Source organism: Scyliorhinus torazame, chromosome 16, assembly GCF_047496885.1.
Source record: "Scyliorhinus torazame isolate Kashiwa2021f chromosome 16, sScyTor2.1, whole genome shotgun sequence".
In the NCBI taxonomy this organism is placed as follows: Eukaryota; Metazoa; Chordata; class Chondrichthyes; order Carcharhiniformes; family Scyliorhinidae; genus Scyliorhinus; species Scyliorhinus torazame.
The window spans coordinates 166,101,110-166,118,952 of record NC_092722.1 but is presented as its reverse complement, the minus strand read 5'-3'; the positions used below and the strand labels follow the sequence as shown (position 1 = coordinate 166,118,952).

The 17,843-nt window shown below is 47.2% G+C and overlaps 1 protein-coding gene across 1 annotated transcript in view; it reads right to left on the bottom strand.

Annotated features, from left to right (window-relative positions):
- Nucleotides 1-17,843, bottom strand: part of habp2 (hyaluronan binding protein 2) — a 171,722-nt gene that overhangs the window by 69,029 nt on the left and 84,850 nt on the right. The window contains exons 15-16 of the mRNA XM_072477631.1: nucleotides 8,423-8,633; nucleotides 8,139-8,163 (exon numbers count right to left, since the gene is read on the bottom strand). Of these exons, the coding sequence (XP_072333732.1) occupies nucleotides 8,139-8,163; nucleotides 8,423-8,633 (236 nt within the window). The remainder of the gene's footprint in view (nucleotides 1-8,138; nucleotides 8,164-8,422; nucleotides 8,634-17,843) is intronic.

Genomic DNA, 17,843 nt, shown 5'->3' with positions numbered 1-17,843 from the left:
GGCGTATCCCTATTACTGTGGACCCTGTGTGTGTCTCCCTATTACTGGGGTCCCTGTGGGTGTCTCCCTATTACTGGGGTCCCTGTGGGGGTATCCCTATTACTGGGGTCCCTGTGGGGGCCTCCCTGTTACTGGGGTCCCTGTGAGGGTATCCCTATTACTGGGGTCCCTGTGGGGGTCTCCCTGTTACTGGGGTCCCTGTGGGTGTCTCCCTATTACTGGGGTTCCTGTGAGTGTCTCCCTGTTACTGGGGTCCGTGTGGGTGTCTCCCTATTACTGGAGTCCCTGGGCCGTCTCCCTGTTCCTGGGGTCCCTGTGGGAGTCTCCCTGTTAGTGGTGTCCCTGGTGGTGTCTCCCTATTACAGAGTACCTTTGGGGTCTCCCTATTACTGGGGTCCCTGTGGGGGTGTCACTGTTAATGTGGTCCCTGGTGGTGTCTCCCTATTACAGAGGTCTCCCTATTACATGGATCCTTGGGGAGGTCCCCCCTTTTCAGGGGTCTCTGGAGGGGCTGGTGTGGTGGGCGGGTGATCTGGTAGAGAGGGTGGTGGCCAGGCACATGCATTGTGGGGCAGCTGGCCTTCGGTTGGGCTCGGATGGTCTCTACCAGCGACTCCCTGGCATGATGGACCTCGCGTTGGGCCAAGGGGTTAACTCCTGGAGAACGTTACCCCCTTGGCCCACTGCGATCTCCAGCACACTAGGGCCATGCTGGTAGAGACCACAAGTGATCCACCCTCATGTGATTCCCAGTCGGGAATGACAGAGGGCCAGAGAATAGGGTGCAGGGCCCGCTAGATGGATGCAAATGGGTCATTAAGATTAATTTGCTCTCATTTACTTGCTCCCATTGGCAGGCGGTCGTGGATCTTGATCCTGCCGCAAGCAGGGGTTTTGAGCATTGCGTTCGGATTGGCACCTAACGTCGATCCCGATTTTGCCCCAATGCCTGATTCTCTGTCCCATCGGGGAACATGGGGCCGGGATTCTCCGAGCCCACACCGGGTCGGAGAATCGGCGGTGACGCCGGAAATTCCCGCCACACTGCTCCGACGCCGGGACGTGATACTCCAGCGACCGGAGAATCAGCGTCAGTCGCACACGCATGGTCGAAGCGCCGCCAGCCGGGGGCCATTGAAAATGGCCCCATGGCGATTCTCCATGGCCGACCGGCCAAGTTGCCGCTGAGTTCTGCCGGCGTGGTTCCAACCTGGTACCACCCGGCAGGTGCTCGGACTGTTGCTAACTTTTGGTTGGCTCTTAAATGTTGCCCGTTGTGTCTTTACTTAATTTGCTCTGTTTCTATAACCTTTGCTCTAGAGTCGCTAGGTCTCTTCATGATACCGCCACAGGGTTCAAGTTCAAGTACTGATCAATAACTCACTATACCAGTTAGTAAGTTTCAAATCAAAACACATTTATTATACACAGTCAATCACTACTCATGCTCTACTTAATCAAAACTCTACTTACTAGACTATCTGTATCACTAAAAGGCCTACACTTAGCTTTGGAACTGGCCCACCAGGTCAGGGGAACAAATGGCCTTTTGTTCGATTCTGAGTCTGCAGGATTCAAAAGCTGGTATAGACTGGTAGCTAGGAGCGCCTATCTCGTAGCGTGCGTGTTATAACCTGCCTGCTTACCATTGGATGGGGACTAATGACAATCCCACAATCCTGTGGGAGTATGAGCTTCCCCAATGAGGGGGGCGGAGAAACCATTAGTAAACTCCAAGTATAAATAAAGCTGGCCAGATTGGAACCAGCAGGAATAGTGTGCAGCAAGGGAAGTTGCTGCTGCTGTTATATATATATATATATGTTATTGTAAATAAATGTTATTACTTTGTATCCTGAAAACTTGTGCTGGATTCTTCGTGGCCCTCACAAAACTGGCGACGAGGGTTAATGTGAATAGCTATCTACACTGCTGAAGCCACCTCCCTGGATTTTTGTTGGATACAGGTTGGATGTTGTTTTCTATTATACCATGCCTCTGCACGGACGTTTGGATGTTTTTGATGCTGCGCTGGAAAGCCGGAACCAGTACTCACAACGGATGCGTTACTATTTCCGAGCAAACAATATCACCGAAAACGAGCGCCAGGTGGTCATATTGCTCACCGCCTGCAGCCCGCATACGTTTGGGGTGATTAGGAGCATTACGTACCCAGCTGCGCCGGACATCAAAACGTTTGATGAACTTGTGAATATAGTGGGGCAACATTTTAACCCAACCCCGTCCATGATAATCCAGCGTTACCGGTTTAATACCGCTGAAAGGACCCCTGGAGAATCCCTTGCCGATTTTCTATCCAGGCTACGCAGGATTGCGGAGTACTGTGACGATGGTGAGACCTTGTCGGAAATGTTACGCGACCGTTTGGTTTGCGGTATTAACAATGCGGCCACCCAGAGAAAGTTGTTAGCTGAGCCAACATTGACTTTTCAACAGGCCATTCAAATAGTATTGTCACGAGGACGCAGAACGAGGAGTGCAGGAGCTACAGGGAATGGAAGTGCATGCTTTGGGGCGCAACCCCTTCCGTCCGAAAACGTCCCCCCGCACTCCTGTGGTAACTTGGGCGAGGCGACGTCCGGACCGACGCCAGAGGCCGTCGGACATTCCTCCCCGAAGGGAGCCTTCTCCAGAACCAATGGATGAGGAACCATGTCCGTGTCAGACTTGTAGGCGCCGACCCCGTCGCGGACGCCGGTCCTGGGGGCGCCAGAGGCGCCGTTGTTCCGACCGAAACTGGGACCAGCACAGGGACCATACCTTCCATGTGGATGAACCTGCGGCGACTACTCCTGAGGATGTTCTTGCTTTTTATGTATGTGTAAAAAGCCTTGGGATTTTCCTTAACCCTATTTGCCAATGACTTTTCGTGACCCCTTCTAGCCCTCCTGACTCCTTGCTTAAGTTCCTTCCTACTTTCCTTATATTCCACACAGGCTTCGTCTGTTCCCAGCCTTCTTGCCCTGACAAATGCCTCCTTTTTCTTTTTGACGAGGCCTGCAATATTTCTCGTTATCCAAGGTTCCCGAAATTTGCCGTATTTATTCTTCTTCCGCACAGAATCTTGTAATAGTTTTCTTCCTCAAGCAAGCACTGGTGAAAGGGGGAGGAGTTCCCACCGTGATGGTAAATGGCAAGAACTGGACACAAATTCCAAATGCGTCCTTCCGAATTTATTAGTGGGAGCTTGTGGAGGGAAATGACTCAGACCGTCGACTGCAGCTGTTTGTCAGGTAAGTCAGAGCTACCCTAACATGGACTCCCTCAGCTCCATAAATGGGCATGTACCTGCCCACAGTGGAACCTGCCCACAGCAGGCCATGGCACACTTGCACGGTTCTCACGGCACACCAGTGTTCTGCGGCCCACCAGTTGAAAACCACTTACCTAGAGACTCCCTTACCATGAGGCATTAGTTAATCTTGTTTCATTCTCCAGGTGTTGAGTGGCCTGCTCCCTCATTTGCTCCACAATGTACTGCTCTTAGAAATTCTTTATCAATGAACTATTTTGCAGGTTATCTTTACCAATCTGATTCATCCCATCTAAATGTAGATCAAGTGACCTACGATCATTGTGGTACCTTTCTTACATGCCCCATTTATTTCTTCCTGTGTACTCTGTCCTACAGTGCAACTATTGTGACGCGGCCTATGAACTACTCTCACAAGTGACGTCTCACCTTTCCTATCTCTACCAAACAGATTCTACATCATGTTCTTTTGAGCTAAGGCCATTGCACACTACTGTACAAAATTCATCCTTAATTAACATGGCTACCAGACCTCATTCTCCTAGCTGCGTGTCTTTTCAAAATGTCAAACATCCTTCAATATTCAGGTCCTAGCCTTGGTCACCATGAGCCTATCAGATAATACATATTTACTTCTATCTCTGCTAAATATTCATCCATTCTGTCATCTGCTGGAGATATATTACTTGAGAATGTCACCGGCCAGACATACATATGTATTGAACCTTTTTGAAAACAACACTTTTTCTGAGCTAAGGGACAGTGGCTTATATCAGTTACTATGTTGTATTTGTGAAGGACATGGGCTATTTTAATGTAGACGCAGAGTTTATGGAGTGCTCAGAGAGAGGTCATTTAATTCAGCTCCTGGATCCAGTGGAAAGCTACTGGATTTAGAATAGTCAGAGAGATTGCCTACCCAATCTCTCTTTTTTCCGAGATGACTCTCACCAGAGCTGAGCCTTTTGTGATTTCAAAAACCCACCAGAAGACCTCACTGCTGCAACCAAGCATTCCAAATCAACAAGCACTGTCTCCAGTTAGAAACCCCAAGGACCAACAGCGACTGTGGATGTTGGTACTTTAGCTGTGAACAGGCACCTGGACAATCTATGAATATTTTTTCCTGACATTACTTGTTACTTGGCCAAGTGTTTAATATTAGACACGTTGCAAAGTTTTATTTCCTTTTTACATGCTTGGCGAATTGTGTATGCGTTGTTTTTGCATTGGTAGTTAATTGGACATAGTGATAAATTTTAACCCTTTTGTTAGTAATTTCAGTATCTTTACCGAAGTGAATGCTAACAATAAACCTAACTCTTTACTTGTTAACTTAAGGAATGACTGGCTTGTTCCTTGCTCTTAAGTATACTTAGTTAAATAAATATTAAACTGACAATATCACCTCCTTTTTAAATTCAAATTCTGTTACAGCTAAGTCAGGAGTCAGACAAAGAGAGGAATCATTTCACCCCATTAACCTAATCATAAAGAAACATTGTTCTTATCCTTTAGAGAAGAATTTAGATATTACCCAAGAATTTCTTCTAGCCTTATTGTTGAGATATTCAATATATGGGCAATCAGGAATGGAGACAGGTTAGTTCTTCATTTGGTGTGGTGGACTGTATTTAGGTTGTGGTGCTAAGCTTTAGGAAGAATTCCATAAGGTTAGAAATCCTGGGCCGGGATTCTCCGAAATCCCGGCCAAGTGTTGACAGCGGCGTCAAAACCAGCGCGAGCGACGCCGGCATCAATGGGCTTCCAGGGCCAGTCATTCTCCCCTTCCTCAGGGACTAGTACAGCGCCGGAGTGCTGTGCACTGCTCCGGTGCCAAAGGCCAACACTACATGGCCGACGCAGGTCCGCGCATGCGCGCCATGGCCGGCGCATGGACTCTACGGTCAGCACGGGTCCGTGCATGTGCACCACGGCCTTCTCCGCGCTGGCCACGGGCAACATGGCGGAGCCCTACAGGGGCCCGGCACGGTGGATCATAGGCCCCCCCCCCTGGAATGAGCGTGTCCATCGATTGGTTGCCCCCAATCGTGGGCCTGGGCACCGTGGAGGGCCCCTCCCACAGTCGGCTCCACCCGCCCCCCCCACCAGGATGGCCCCCGTAGTCAGAATGTCACACACGAACGACGCCGGCGTTCGCTAAGCTAAGGAAGCTGCGGGGCCCGCTTTCAATGGCCCCCGACTGGCGCCGTGGTGACCGCGCCAGCCCGATTGGTGCCAATTCTCCGGTCGCTGGAGAATCGGCAGCCCGGCGTCCGAGCGGCGTGGCGGGATTCTCACACACTCCCCCGGCGATTCTCCGACCCAGCGCAGGCTCGGAGAATCCCGCCCCTGTTAAGCCCTTGCTGATGGTTATTCTGAGGACTCTAGTGAGTGCCCCATACGTGCAATGCAATTCATTGGTTACTAGGCAGATTTTAACGAACTCAAGCTTTCAAGAGTTACAGAGCTGCTGCAGTTGGAATTCCTTTTGTCTCTCCTCCTACTGCATTGCTTCAAAATAGCTCCATTGATTACAAAAAAACACATATAGTGATTCGAATGGCACTTGTACAGTAGTGCAATTTATAACAGTTTGGCATTTGTATTTAATAACTTTACATCAAAATATAGATTACTTTACACACAATGTATGTTGAAGAAACATTAGTTATCATAAAATTATAGAACATATTGAGTCTGTGCAGGCCCTTGCCCATTAGTCCTAACCTATCCCCACAGCTCTGCTCATAATCCTATCGAGATTACCCTTTTGCAGTCGTAACGGAGGAGAATCTGGAAGGGGTTGATTGAGAAGCAATGACTTCACCAACTGTGATCCACTAAGGAAGACCTGAATGAACTATGCTACCTTCTGCACAATGACATGAAGCCCAGATCAAGTAATTGGACATTTTTTCTAAAGCCTGTTACGCTCACTACAGGTCTTGTCTTCGATGCCACTGGTTTCTTCTCAGCTGCTACACCAGTCAGGTTGCAGTACAAATCTGAATAGGAGTGACCACCAGTCTTTTGGTGAACAGGCCTATTCCGGATAGGAATAGAGTCCTTTCCAACTTTTGGAGAGCCAAAGATTCATCAACTGTGGGATGACTCCTAGGCCTCAATGTGACAGAGCCATTTAGTTTGATTATGTTGCAACTTTTCTGAAGCTCAGGTGTCAATAGATAACACCACATTGCAGTGGACTCATTGAGCCTCCTGAATGGAAAAATATTCCACTCCCACAATGTTCAAATTCGCCACACTCAATCTTGCATGTCAAAACAGTTATCACTACAATCACATGTATTGATAGCGCAATAGAGGTCCTTAACTGACAAATTTTCACAAGTTGTCTGTGGTGAATGTATTCACCTGAATATGAGCTGTCTGTATAGTACTGTGACCTATGGCCAGGAAATGGTAATATGATCTACTTCCAGATATTGTACTAGAACCCCGGTGGGCTCCGCCTCTGGCTCCGCCCCCTGGGGTGATATATAGACCTGCCACCTGTGGGCAGCACTCATTTGTACAGCAGACACTGGCAGGCAAGTTCCTGGATAATAAAGCCTTATGTTCACTCGTTCTCATAGTCTCGCAGTGAATTGATGGTATACCATTGTCACAATGTTTTAGTCACTTATCTCCCATCTTCATTCAGGAAAGGCAGTGTTAGGGTGGTTTCTGGGAGACAAGACACAGCCTTTACCTCCGGAGTTCATAACACCGCTTCAACCGATAAGCTCATCAGTTTAAAAGCACTACAATAAGGTCAACTCATCAAACAGAGCCAATATTGATAGGACTATTGGGGTCCAGAAGTCAAGAGCCTCTTGTACCATGAACAGGGATTGCTAAGTTACATCTGCACTGAAATCCCTTTGGGGGAATGAATTCCTTTGTGAGTTGGCATAGCGTATCATACACATGTCCTTTGTAAATATGTTTAATTTCACCAAAGGCAACTGTGCAGAGGAAATTTTCCATCAGAATATGACTAAATGTAACAAGTTAGTGCAAATTTTCTGAAGACTGACTCTCAGTGTGGAATTTCATTGGAGGGAATTAGCCTGACAATTTTGCAATTCTATCTTTGGCAGTTACTCATATTTACAGCAGGAGAAGAACCTTGCAAAATTATCCCTGTTGAGTCTTTTTATCAGCTACAAAAAAAAACAGTCATCACTACAGTAACTACTACTACATGTATTGATAGCACAACAGAGGTCCTTAACTGACACCACTACAGAACGATACCACAAAATGATAAGTGCCCTCAATTGATTAAAAAAAAACACAAATCACTTTATAAACACAATGGGTGAATGATACCGATCAAAACACTAAGTTCTCAAACCTTTCTCATGTATCTGGGAAAATGTCTGATCCCTTTATATCTCTAATGCAAGACCTACAGTAAATGCCCATTGCTGTTTCGTGGTCACTGCCCTTCTGCTCCTCAACCTTTCAATGACTCATCATTCTTCTCAACTCATTAAATAAATCTACTTGGCACAGAGAGAAAAAAATGAAGGGCAGTCTGCAAAAATGGAAGTAATTAAAATAACAAATCTGAATAAATAAAGTCAAAACTGCAAACAGCATTAACAAATTCCTTTGACTAAGTGTAATCAAATGAACCTTATTATCTTTTTCATTATAATATGCAAATGTTGCTGCTTGAACATTTCAGTCACCCGACAGATTCTCCTGCAATATATGTGCATCCTGTTTAACTAGTGTACATATTCTGATGAACTGTGGTTAGTGCTACATCTCTCTAAGTACCTCACCATCATTTACAGCTTCCTTTCCACAATTTTAATCCTTTTGCAGGTAAAAGTAAATTGATACTTACCACCGTAATACCAATCAGTAGATTTCTACAGAGAAGACATTTAGAACACATTAGCAAAATGCAATGGCAGCCTAAAATCTGTACGAAACCACCTGCAAAAACTTTAACAAAAGTTGGACAATCTATGAATTTAAAAACTTCACGTTCTTTGAAATTTACTTCTATGAGCATAAATACATCACCTTTCCTTTGAATGAAAGGTTGAACACCATGCGACATTTCAAATTTCTAAAAGTTCTGTGTGAATAAATAATGAGAAATAAAAATTTGTCTACATTACTTACTGTTAATGGCAGAGCTGCATGCAAGATCACACAAACATAAACCAGGGCCATAACCCTTGCCATGCTGACAGATATAATGGTTAGACCTGGGCTATTTGCCGGTAATGACAACCTTGATTTTACGCTAAAAAAAGCGAATTTACCAGAAGTCAAATTGTCAATGCATAGGCATGGAGGAAAAATGTTATCCAGACATCGAGTGTGGATTAATCTTTAACAGTTAAGGACCTGACACAGATAATTTCTAGTTACCGTCTCTTTTCACAATCCGATCAATATTCAGCAAACCCTATGCAGATAAGATAAATCTAGGTCCAATTTTGTAGAATTACAATATTTCTTTGAAAACTTATTTGTCTTATTTGCTTGCATTTCTGCATATGATTGACTTATTTTAAACAGGCTTACACAACTGTTAAGGTAGCAGTCTAAATAATTCCAACTTTAATGGGGGAAAAGCTTAATTTCAATGAAATATTTGCAACAATTTAGACAATCTTGATAGCAGAAAGCTTGTAATGATGATGCTGAAGGGAGTGCTTCAAAAAGAAAAGATTGTTGTTTCAAATATATTGACCTTTCCCATCTTTTCTGTTCGATCCCTTTGGTTTAGTTTCCATCCTGCCTAAGCACCAAGACAGCCCTGGTCAAAGCCACAAACATCATCCTTGTGACTGACTGTCGTGCTGTCTTTCCTTCTCCTGCTTGACCCCTCCGTTGCATTCAACAGGTTGAGCATGTCTCTAATGTGATTCCTCTGTGGCTCAATTTGCTAAGTTCCATTCCTACCTGATGCAGGCTAAACCCTACAGTGCCTTGCTTGCCAGAACAGAGCTTCAAACTTACCACGAGATAGCTAGAGACCACGGGCGAGATTCTCCACTCCCGTGCCGGTTGGGAGAATTGCCTGGGCCGCCAAAATTTCCCGCGACGCCGGTCCGACGCCCTCCCGCGATTCTCCCAAGCTGCGGGAACGGCCCCGTCGAGTTCCGCGGGCCGCAGGCCGGGAAATCGCCCGAGACACCCAAAATGGCGATTCTCCGGCACCCCTGCTATTCTCAGGCCCGGATGGGCCGAGCGGCCAGCCCAAAACGGCGGGTTCCCCCCGGCGCCGTCCACACCTGGTCGCTGCCGTCGGGAACAGCGCGGGAACGCTGGGGGGGGGGGGGCCTGCGGGGGAGGGGGGGATCCTGCACCGGGGGGGTACCTCAAATGTGGGATGGCCCGCGATCGGTGTCAACCGATCGTCGGGCCATCCTCTCTGAAAGAGGACCTCCTTCCTTCCGCGGCCCCGCTAGATCCATCCACCACCTTCTTGTGGGGCGGACTCAGAGAGGACGGCAACCACGCATGCGCGGGTGACCCCAGTTATGCGGCGCCGGCCGCGTCATGTATGCGGCGCCGCCTTTATGCGGCGACAAGGCCTGGCGCGTGTAGATGATGCGGCCCCGCTCCTAGCCCATTATCGGGCCCTGAATCGGTCGGGATAGGGGCCGTTTCGCGCCGTCGTGAACCGCGACGCCGTTCACAACGGCGTGGGCACTTCGGTGCGGGAGTGGAGAATCCCGCCCCACATATTTCCAACTCTGCATCACCATTGTCTCCCTCAGCACTTATTTCATGCACAGCCACTGAAACCCTTGTCCATGGCTTTGTCATCTCCAAACTCAATTTCTCCGATCTTTTCACCAGCTATCCAAACTCCACCCATTGCAATCTCAAGCTCACCTCATCAAAACTGTCACCTCATCCTTTAATTGAAAAGTATCTACTGCCTTGTGCCGTAAAACTCCATTGACTTTCCATTGCTTAAATCATCTGACTAAAAAACTCTCATTCTCATCTACAAATTCTTCTTTTGTCCCATTCTTTCAATCACTGAAAGCTTGCCTGCCCCTCTATATTTCTTTCTAGTGCATCTTGAGTTGCAGAACGTTTAACTCCTTGGCCTCATAATCTGCATTAGTCTCTTTAATAATCTCAGTCTAGCTTTCTCTGCTTACTCTTTCAAAAGCTTTCCTCAAAGCTACTTTTTTAACCATGGGCGGAATACTTCTTTGGCTGATGCCGAAATCGGAAACGTGATTGGGCGGAGAATAGGTTCCAATGCTAAAATCATGGCGGGTGCCGATCTAATGCCAAATCGCAAATCTCCGTCACCTCGACGGCGGCGTCAACGCGGTCCAGAAAGCACGTACAGTAAACACTGTTTGTATATCATTAGTGGGCCTGACCTGGTATTCTCCTGGGCCTCCGCGATTTTCCGCCTCCGATGGGCCCAGTTCCTGATAGCGCGGTTCACTTGTGCTTTTAAATTTCGTGAAACAGGTGTCGTGGATGCTGAGGGAGAGAGAGGGGTACGGAAAGTGTCTAACATCGCCATAGTTTGCTGACAGTTTTGCCGTTTGCCGCGGTGGGGGAGGGGGGGTTCTGCCAGGGTTGGGGGGAGAGCGGGGGTGGCCAGGAGGTGGGCAGTAGGGTCGGGGTGGACAGGCACAGACCACCATTGCCGCAGCCGCAGTGGCAGCCAAGAACAAAGAACAATACAGCACAGGAACAGGCCCTTCGGCCCTCCATGCCTGTACCGGTCATACCACCCTTGGCAAAACCCTCAGCACTTCCTAGTGCCATATCTCTCTATACCCATCCTATCCATGTATTTGTTGAGATGCCTTTTGATCGCGGCGAATGTATCTGCTTCTACAACGCCCCTGGCAGCGCATTTCAGGCACTCACCACCAACTGTGTAAAAAAACAGCCTCACGCATCGCCTCTAAACGTTGCCCCATGGACCTTAAACCTATGCCTCCTAGTGACTGACCTCTCAACCCTGGGAAAGAGTGCCTGCCCATCCATTCTATCCATGCCTCTCATAATGTTGTAGACCTCTATCAGGTCGCCCCTCAACCTCTGTCGTTCTAATGAAAACAGTCCAAGTCTATTCAGCCTCTCCACATAGCTAACACCCTCCAGGCCAGGCAACATCCTGGTACACCTTCTCTGCACCCTCTCCAAAGCCTCCATACCCTTCTGATTGTGTGGCGACCAGAATTGTGCACAATATTCCGAGTGCGGCCTTACCAAGGTTCTATACAAGTGTAGCATTTAAGCCATGCATCTGTGCATGCCACTGACAGTCCACTGTGAAGTTAGGGCCACAGGTCATATAAGTGTTCCCCCCAGGCCAACCCCCAAGGTGCCTTCTGGCACCAGACGACCCATCAGCTGTATGGGCGTGCTCCAGCACAACCAGTGCCATTTTATTGGCTGGGATGAATGTTCATGGGGATATAAGTGTCAGTCACAGACCCGGCGACTCCCACCCCGTTTTCATTGGAATCGATTGTGTTCCATGTGGTGCCAGTGCTAGCCCCTCTACAATCACTGAATCAGTCCAGGTTAGGAGCTAGTTTTGCTGTCGTGGAACTCCACAAATCCTGCCCCGGCATCACCAGTTAGTCTCAGGAACGGAGAATCCAGCCCCATGTCTTTGGCCATTTCCCTCAACCTATCTCCCATCCCTGCTCAATGCCTTGCCACACCTATGGAGCACTTTGGGACATTTTGCAATGTTAAAGATATTGGAAAAATACAAGTCACGTCAATAGCTGTTCAAATTGCTCGGTGAATGCTGGGTCTCCACACAAAATTAGAAAAAAGAAGTTTGACCCTCTTCTAACCATGTCAGGACAGAGCATTGCAAACTCCCAGTGTTTCCTCTCTCTGGTAGCCAGGTAATCTCCTGGTAGAGGCAAGAAAAGATTTGTAAAAATCCTTGAGACCGTTCCCTCCAAGATAATCTAGTCCACTCCTCCACCATCCCCCAGCTCCTCTCCCATGGCACCTTCCCATGCAATCACAGAAGGTGTAACACCTGCCCCTTTACCTCTTCCATGCTTAACATTCCAGGCCCAAAATACTCATTCCAGGTAATAATAATAATCGCTTATTGTCACAAGTAGGCTTCAATTAAGTTACTGTGAAAAGCCCCGAGGCGCCACATTCCAGTGCCTGTTCGGGGAGGCCGGTACGGGAATTGAACCCATGTTGCTGGCATTGTTCTTCATTGCAAGCCAGCTATTTAGCCCACTGTGCTAAACCAGGTTAAGCAGCATTTCACTTGCACCTCTTTCAATTTGGACTATTGCATTTGCTGCTCCCAATGTGGTCTCCTCTATATCGGAGAGACCAAACGGAGACTGGGTGATCGCTTTGCTGAGCACCTTCGGTCTGTGCGCATTCAGGACCCTGACCTTCCTGTTGCTTGCCATTTTAATACAAGACCCTGCTCCCGTGCCCACATTGCTGTCCTTGGCCTGCTACAATGTTCCAGTGAAGTTCAGAGCAAACTGGAGGAACAACATCTCATCTTCCTGTTAGGCACGCTACAACCTTTTGGTCTCATCATCGAATTCAACAACTTCAGATGATTAGCTCTACCCCACCTCGATCCACCTGTTTTCATCCCATTTCAATTTAACTGTCTTTTACCATTTTTGGCTCTCTTGTCTTTCTTTATACATATTTAACCACCACATCTTATCCACCTTTCCATACCCTTTCTCCCCTTTGCTTCCACCTTCCCATCCCCCACATCTACATCTGTCACAGTTTACCCTCTGATGTTAGTTTCTCTGCTGTTTGGCCTTTCACACCTTTTGTTCTCTCCGGGGACTGCCATTAGCACTCTTTGCCCTTGGCTTCTGTGGCTATTAGCACTCTGTTCCGTTGGTTTCTGTGGCTATGACTCATCTTACATTGTCACGCCACAGTGTAAATAGTATGTAGATAGGCCAACAAGAGGCGAGGCCATATTGGATTTGGTACCGGGTAATGAACCAGGACAGGTGTTAGATTTGGAGGTAGATGAGCACTTTGGTGATAGTGACCACAATTTGATTACGTTTACTTTAGTGATGGAAAGGGATAGGTATATACCGCAGGGCAAGAGTTATATCTGGGGAAAAGGCAATTATGATGCGATGAGGCAAGATTTAGGATGCATCGGATAGAGAGGAAAACTGCAGGGGATGGGCACAATGGAAATGGGGAGCTTGTTCAAGGAACAACTACTTCGTGTCCTTGATAAGTATGTACCTGTCAGGCAGGGAGGAAGCGGTCGAGCAAGGGAACCGTGGTTTACTAAAGCAGTTGGAACACTTGTCAAGAGGAAGAAGGAGGCTTATGTAAAGATGAGACATGAAGGTTCAGTTAGGGCGCTCGAGAGTTACAAGTTAGCTAGGAAGGACCTAAAGAGAGAGCTAATAAGAGCCAGGCAGGGACATGAGAAGTCTTTGGCAGGTAGGATCAAGGATAACCCTAAAGCTTTCTATAGATATGTCAGGAATAAAAGAATGACTAGGATAAGAGTAGGGCCAGTCAAGGACAGTAGTGGGAAGTTCTGCGTGGAGTCCGAGGAGATAGGAGAGGTGCTAAATGAATATTTTTCGTCAGTATTCACACAGGAAAAAGATAATGTTGTCGAGGAGAATACTGAGATTCAGGCTACTAGACTAGAAGGGCTTGAGGTTCATAACGAGGAGGTGTCAGCAATTCTGGAAAGTGTGAAAATAGATAAGTCCCCTGGGCCGGATGGGATTGATCCTAGGATTCTCTGGGAAGCTAGGGAGGAGATTGCTGAACCTATGGCTTTGATTTTTAAGTCATCTTTGTCCACAGGAATAGTGCCAGAAGACTGGAGGATAGCAAATGTTGTCCCCTTGTTCAAGAAGGGGAGTAGAGACAACCCCAGTAACTATAGACCAGCGAGCCTTACTTCTGTTGGTGACAAAATCTTGGAAAGGTTTATAAGAGATAGGATGTATAATCATCTGGAAAGGAATAATTTGATTAGAGATAGTCAACACGGTTTTGTGAAGGGTAGGTCGTGCCTCACAAACCTTATTGTGTTATTTGAGAAGGTGACCAAACAGGTGGATGAGGGTAAAGCAGTTGATGTGGTGTATATGGATTTCAGTAAAGCATTTGATAAGGTTCCCCACGGTAGGCTACTGCAGAAAATATGGAGGCATGGGATTCAGGGTGATTTAGCAGTTTGGATCAGAAATTGGCAAGCTGGAAGAAGACAAAGGGTGGTAGTTGATGGGTAATTTTCAGACTGGAGTCCAGTTACTAGTGGTGTACCACAAGGATCTGTTTTGGGGCCACTGCTGTTTGTCATTTTTATAAATAACCTGGAGGAGGGAGTAGAAGGTTGGGTGAGTAAATTTGCAGATGACACTAAAGTCGGTGGAGTTGTGGACAGTGCGGAAGGATGTTACAAGTTACAGAGGGACATAGATAAGCTGCAGCGCTGGGCTGAGAGGTGACAAATGGAGTTTAATGCAGAAAAGTGTGAGGTGATTCATTTTGGAAGGAATAACAGGAAGACAGAGTACTGGGCTAATGGCAAGATTCTTGGCAGTGTGGATGAGCAGAGAGATCTTGGTGTCCATGTACATAGATCCCTGAAAGTTGCCACCCATGTTGAGAGGGTTGTTAAGAAGGCGTACGGTGTGTTAGCTTTTATTGGTAGAGGGATTGAATTTCGGAGCCATGAGGTCATGTTGCAGCTGTACAAAACTCTGGTGTGGCCGCATTTGGATTATTGCGTGCAATTCTGGTCGCCGCATTATAGGAAGGATGTGGAAGCATTGGAAAGGTTGCAGAGGAGATTTACCAGAATGTTGCCTGGCATGGAGGGAAGATCTTATGAGGAAAGGCTGAGGGACTTGAGGCTGTTTTCGTTAGGGAGAAGAAGGTTACGAGGTGACTTAATTGAGGCATACAAGATGATCAGAGGATTGGATAGGGTGGACAGTGAGAGCCTTTTTCCTCGGATGGTTATGTCTAGCACGAGGGGACATATCTTTAAATTGAGGGGAGATAGATATAAGACAGATGTCAGAGGTATGTTCTTTACTCAGAGAGTAGTAAGGGCGTGGAATGCCCTGCCTGCAACAGTAGTGGACTCACCAACACTAAGGGCATTCAAATGGTCATTGGATAGACATATGGACGATAAGGGAATAGTGTAGATGGGCTTTAGAGTGGTTTCACAGGTCGGCGCAACATCGAGGGCCGAAGGGCCTGTACTGCGCTGTAATGTTCTATGTTCTATGTTCTAAAATATTTCCCACTTTCTCTGTATTCTAGGTTTGACAAAGGGTCATCGAGACTCAAAACGTTAGCTCTTTTCTCTCCCAACAGATGTTGCCAGATCTGCTGAGATTTTCCAGCATTTTTTCTTTGGTTTCAGATTCCAGCATCCGCAGTAATTTGCTTTTATTTAAAAACATCCTTGCATCAATTCAGGACAAAAATCTGAAAAATGCCTCTCCGAACCCATTAGGCAATCAAAACCACGTTCCTGCAAATCATAGTGATCATGACAAATCCCAAGCCCTGCCCACCTTCTGTATGTAGTGATATTAGCAACAGGAAGGAACTTATTCATTTATTTTTTGAACTATGTAAACCAAGGCTGAATTTGTCATTTGATCCGACAACTGGTGACCAGGCATCAACAACCATCCATAAAGAGACACCTCCAGTCATCTAAACAAGTCTCATGCTTGCAGGACTTACAGAAATGACTCCCCGTTATTCCTAATCGATATCGATCAAAATGTCAATCCGCACACAGTATAATTCATTCAAGACATTGAATTTGCCAAATCAATCACCTCAAAATCTATACCGTTGTGCTGTAAAATGCCCCATTTTCTATTTTGGTAACTGTAAACTAGGGATCATTCCAATAGCTCTACTTTAAGCCCTTTTAGAGACAATGAAGGGAACCAAAACTGAGCGTGATATTTCAGACAGGTATGGTATAAAGAGACCATACTGGATTATTTTAGCTGCTCAATAAGCCTGAACTAATCTTCTGGCATTGATTACCCTGCTACACTCCCTCCTCCCTGGACTGTTCTCCCTCCCGGACTGACCCCCCCTCTTTCCCTCCTGGACTGATCCCCCCTCCCGGACCGAAACACCCTCCCGGAATGAGGCCCCTCCCAGACTGGCCCTCCACCTGGACTGACCCCGTCTCCTGGACTGACCACCCACCCCTCCCGGACTGACCCTCCTCCATCCCTCCCTCCATCCCACCTCCCAGACTGAACGCCCCCCCCCCACGCCTCCTAGGTCGACCAATCCCCTACCCCCCCATATTTGACCAATAACCCCCCACAAGGTTAGAACGATTCCCCTAACCTCCTTGGGGTCTGGCTCAACCCCCCCCCCCTTTCCCTAAACTTTATAACTTACCTGCTCCCTGCAAATTGTTCCTTTAAACCTCCCCATTACGTTAGCTACTGCTGTAAAAAGTGGGAGTGACTTACCTCTCTGTGCCCCAGTTACCCCGCAGCGATGCTGCTTGTGGACCTCTGCGCTGCTCCTGTCTTACCCAGCCTGAGTGAGGGCGAGGCAGCGGGTTCGGAATCCCAACGAAGGCAAGTCTGGTGAGAGTGGCATTCCGCTGGAGATTGCCACACTGAGGAAGTTACACGTCTATCATGTTCCTTTATCAAGTTTCTTTCAGCAACTGAATTACACCCCTGAAGTTCCTGATCTACTGAGTCACAGTGTAAATGACTGAAAAGGTGTGAGGCCCAGAAGTTCGCAGGTCAGATGTGCAAAGATAGGGGAATTCCCAGCTCTGCAAACTCTATTTTTAAAAATTGCCGCCCGCCTGAAGGTCAGACTTTGGCCTGTAGGCTGGACTAGGAGTCGTGCCAGCCACTCCAGAATTTAAAGGCTACTAGGTGTGGAGGCAGGCTCGGCGGAAGGCTTATAACTTTGCTTAAGTTAGTTAAAAACAGATCAAAATATGAAAATGCCCTCCAGCCTTACGTCCCTCACCCCTACTCAGTACTCATGCCCCATCCATGCTAACCTATGCTACCTCATGCCCCTTATTCATCCCGTGACTCATCATATTGTCTGTGACAACCCATGCCCGCACCTACCCACGTCGCCTGCCCCTCAAATCCACTCTTCCAACTCAGGCCTCTACCCATCCACATGGTTACTCTTCCCCATGTCACCCATCCATCCCATGGCCCTTCATTTACCCTATCTTGTCCACATCACCTTAGCTCTTTATATTCCCTATGCCAACTTATTGTCAACACATGCCAACCCAAGCCCCCACCCACCACCCTTCACCTTTAAATTTTCCATGCCAACTCACCTTATATCTTTTGACAGTACCTTGACAACTTTGACAGCTCTTTTGAGTTCTTTGACAGTTCCTTGTCAGCTTTACAGTTCTTTGAATTCTTTGACAGTTCTGCACCATATGTTTGAGTTTCTGCACTTTTTCTGCATACTTAGAAAAGTACCTTCTCTTAACAATTCTAAATGATGACATACCTCTCCCAAAAGTGTCCTGGGACCATACTTCAAGGGGTATCTC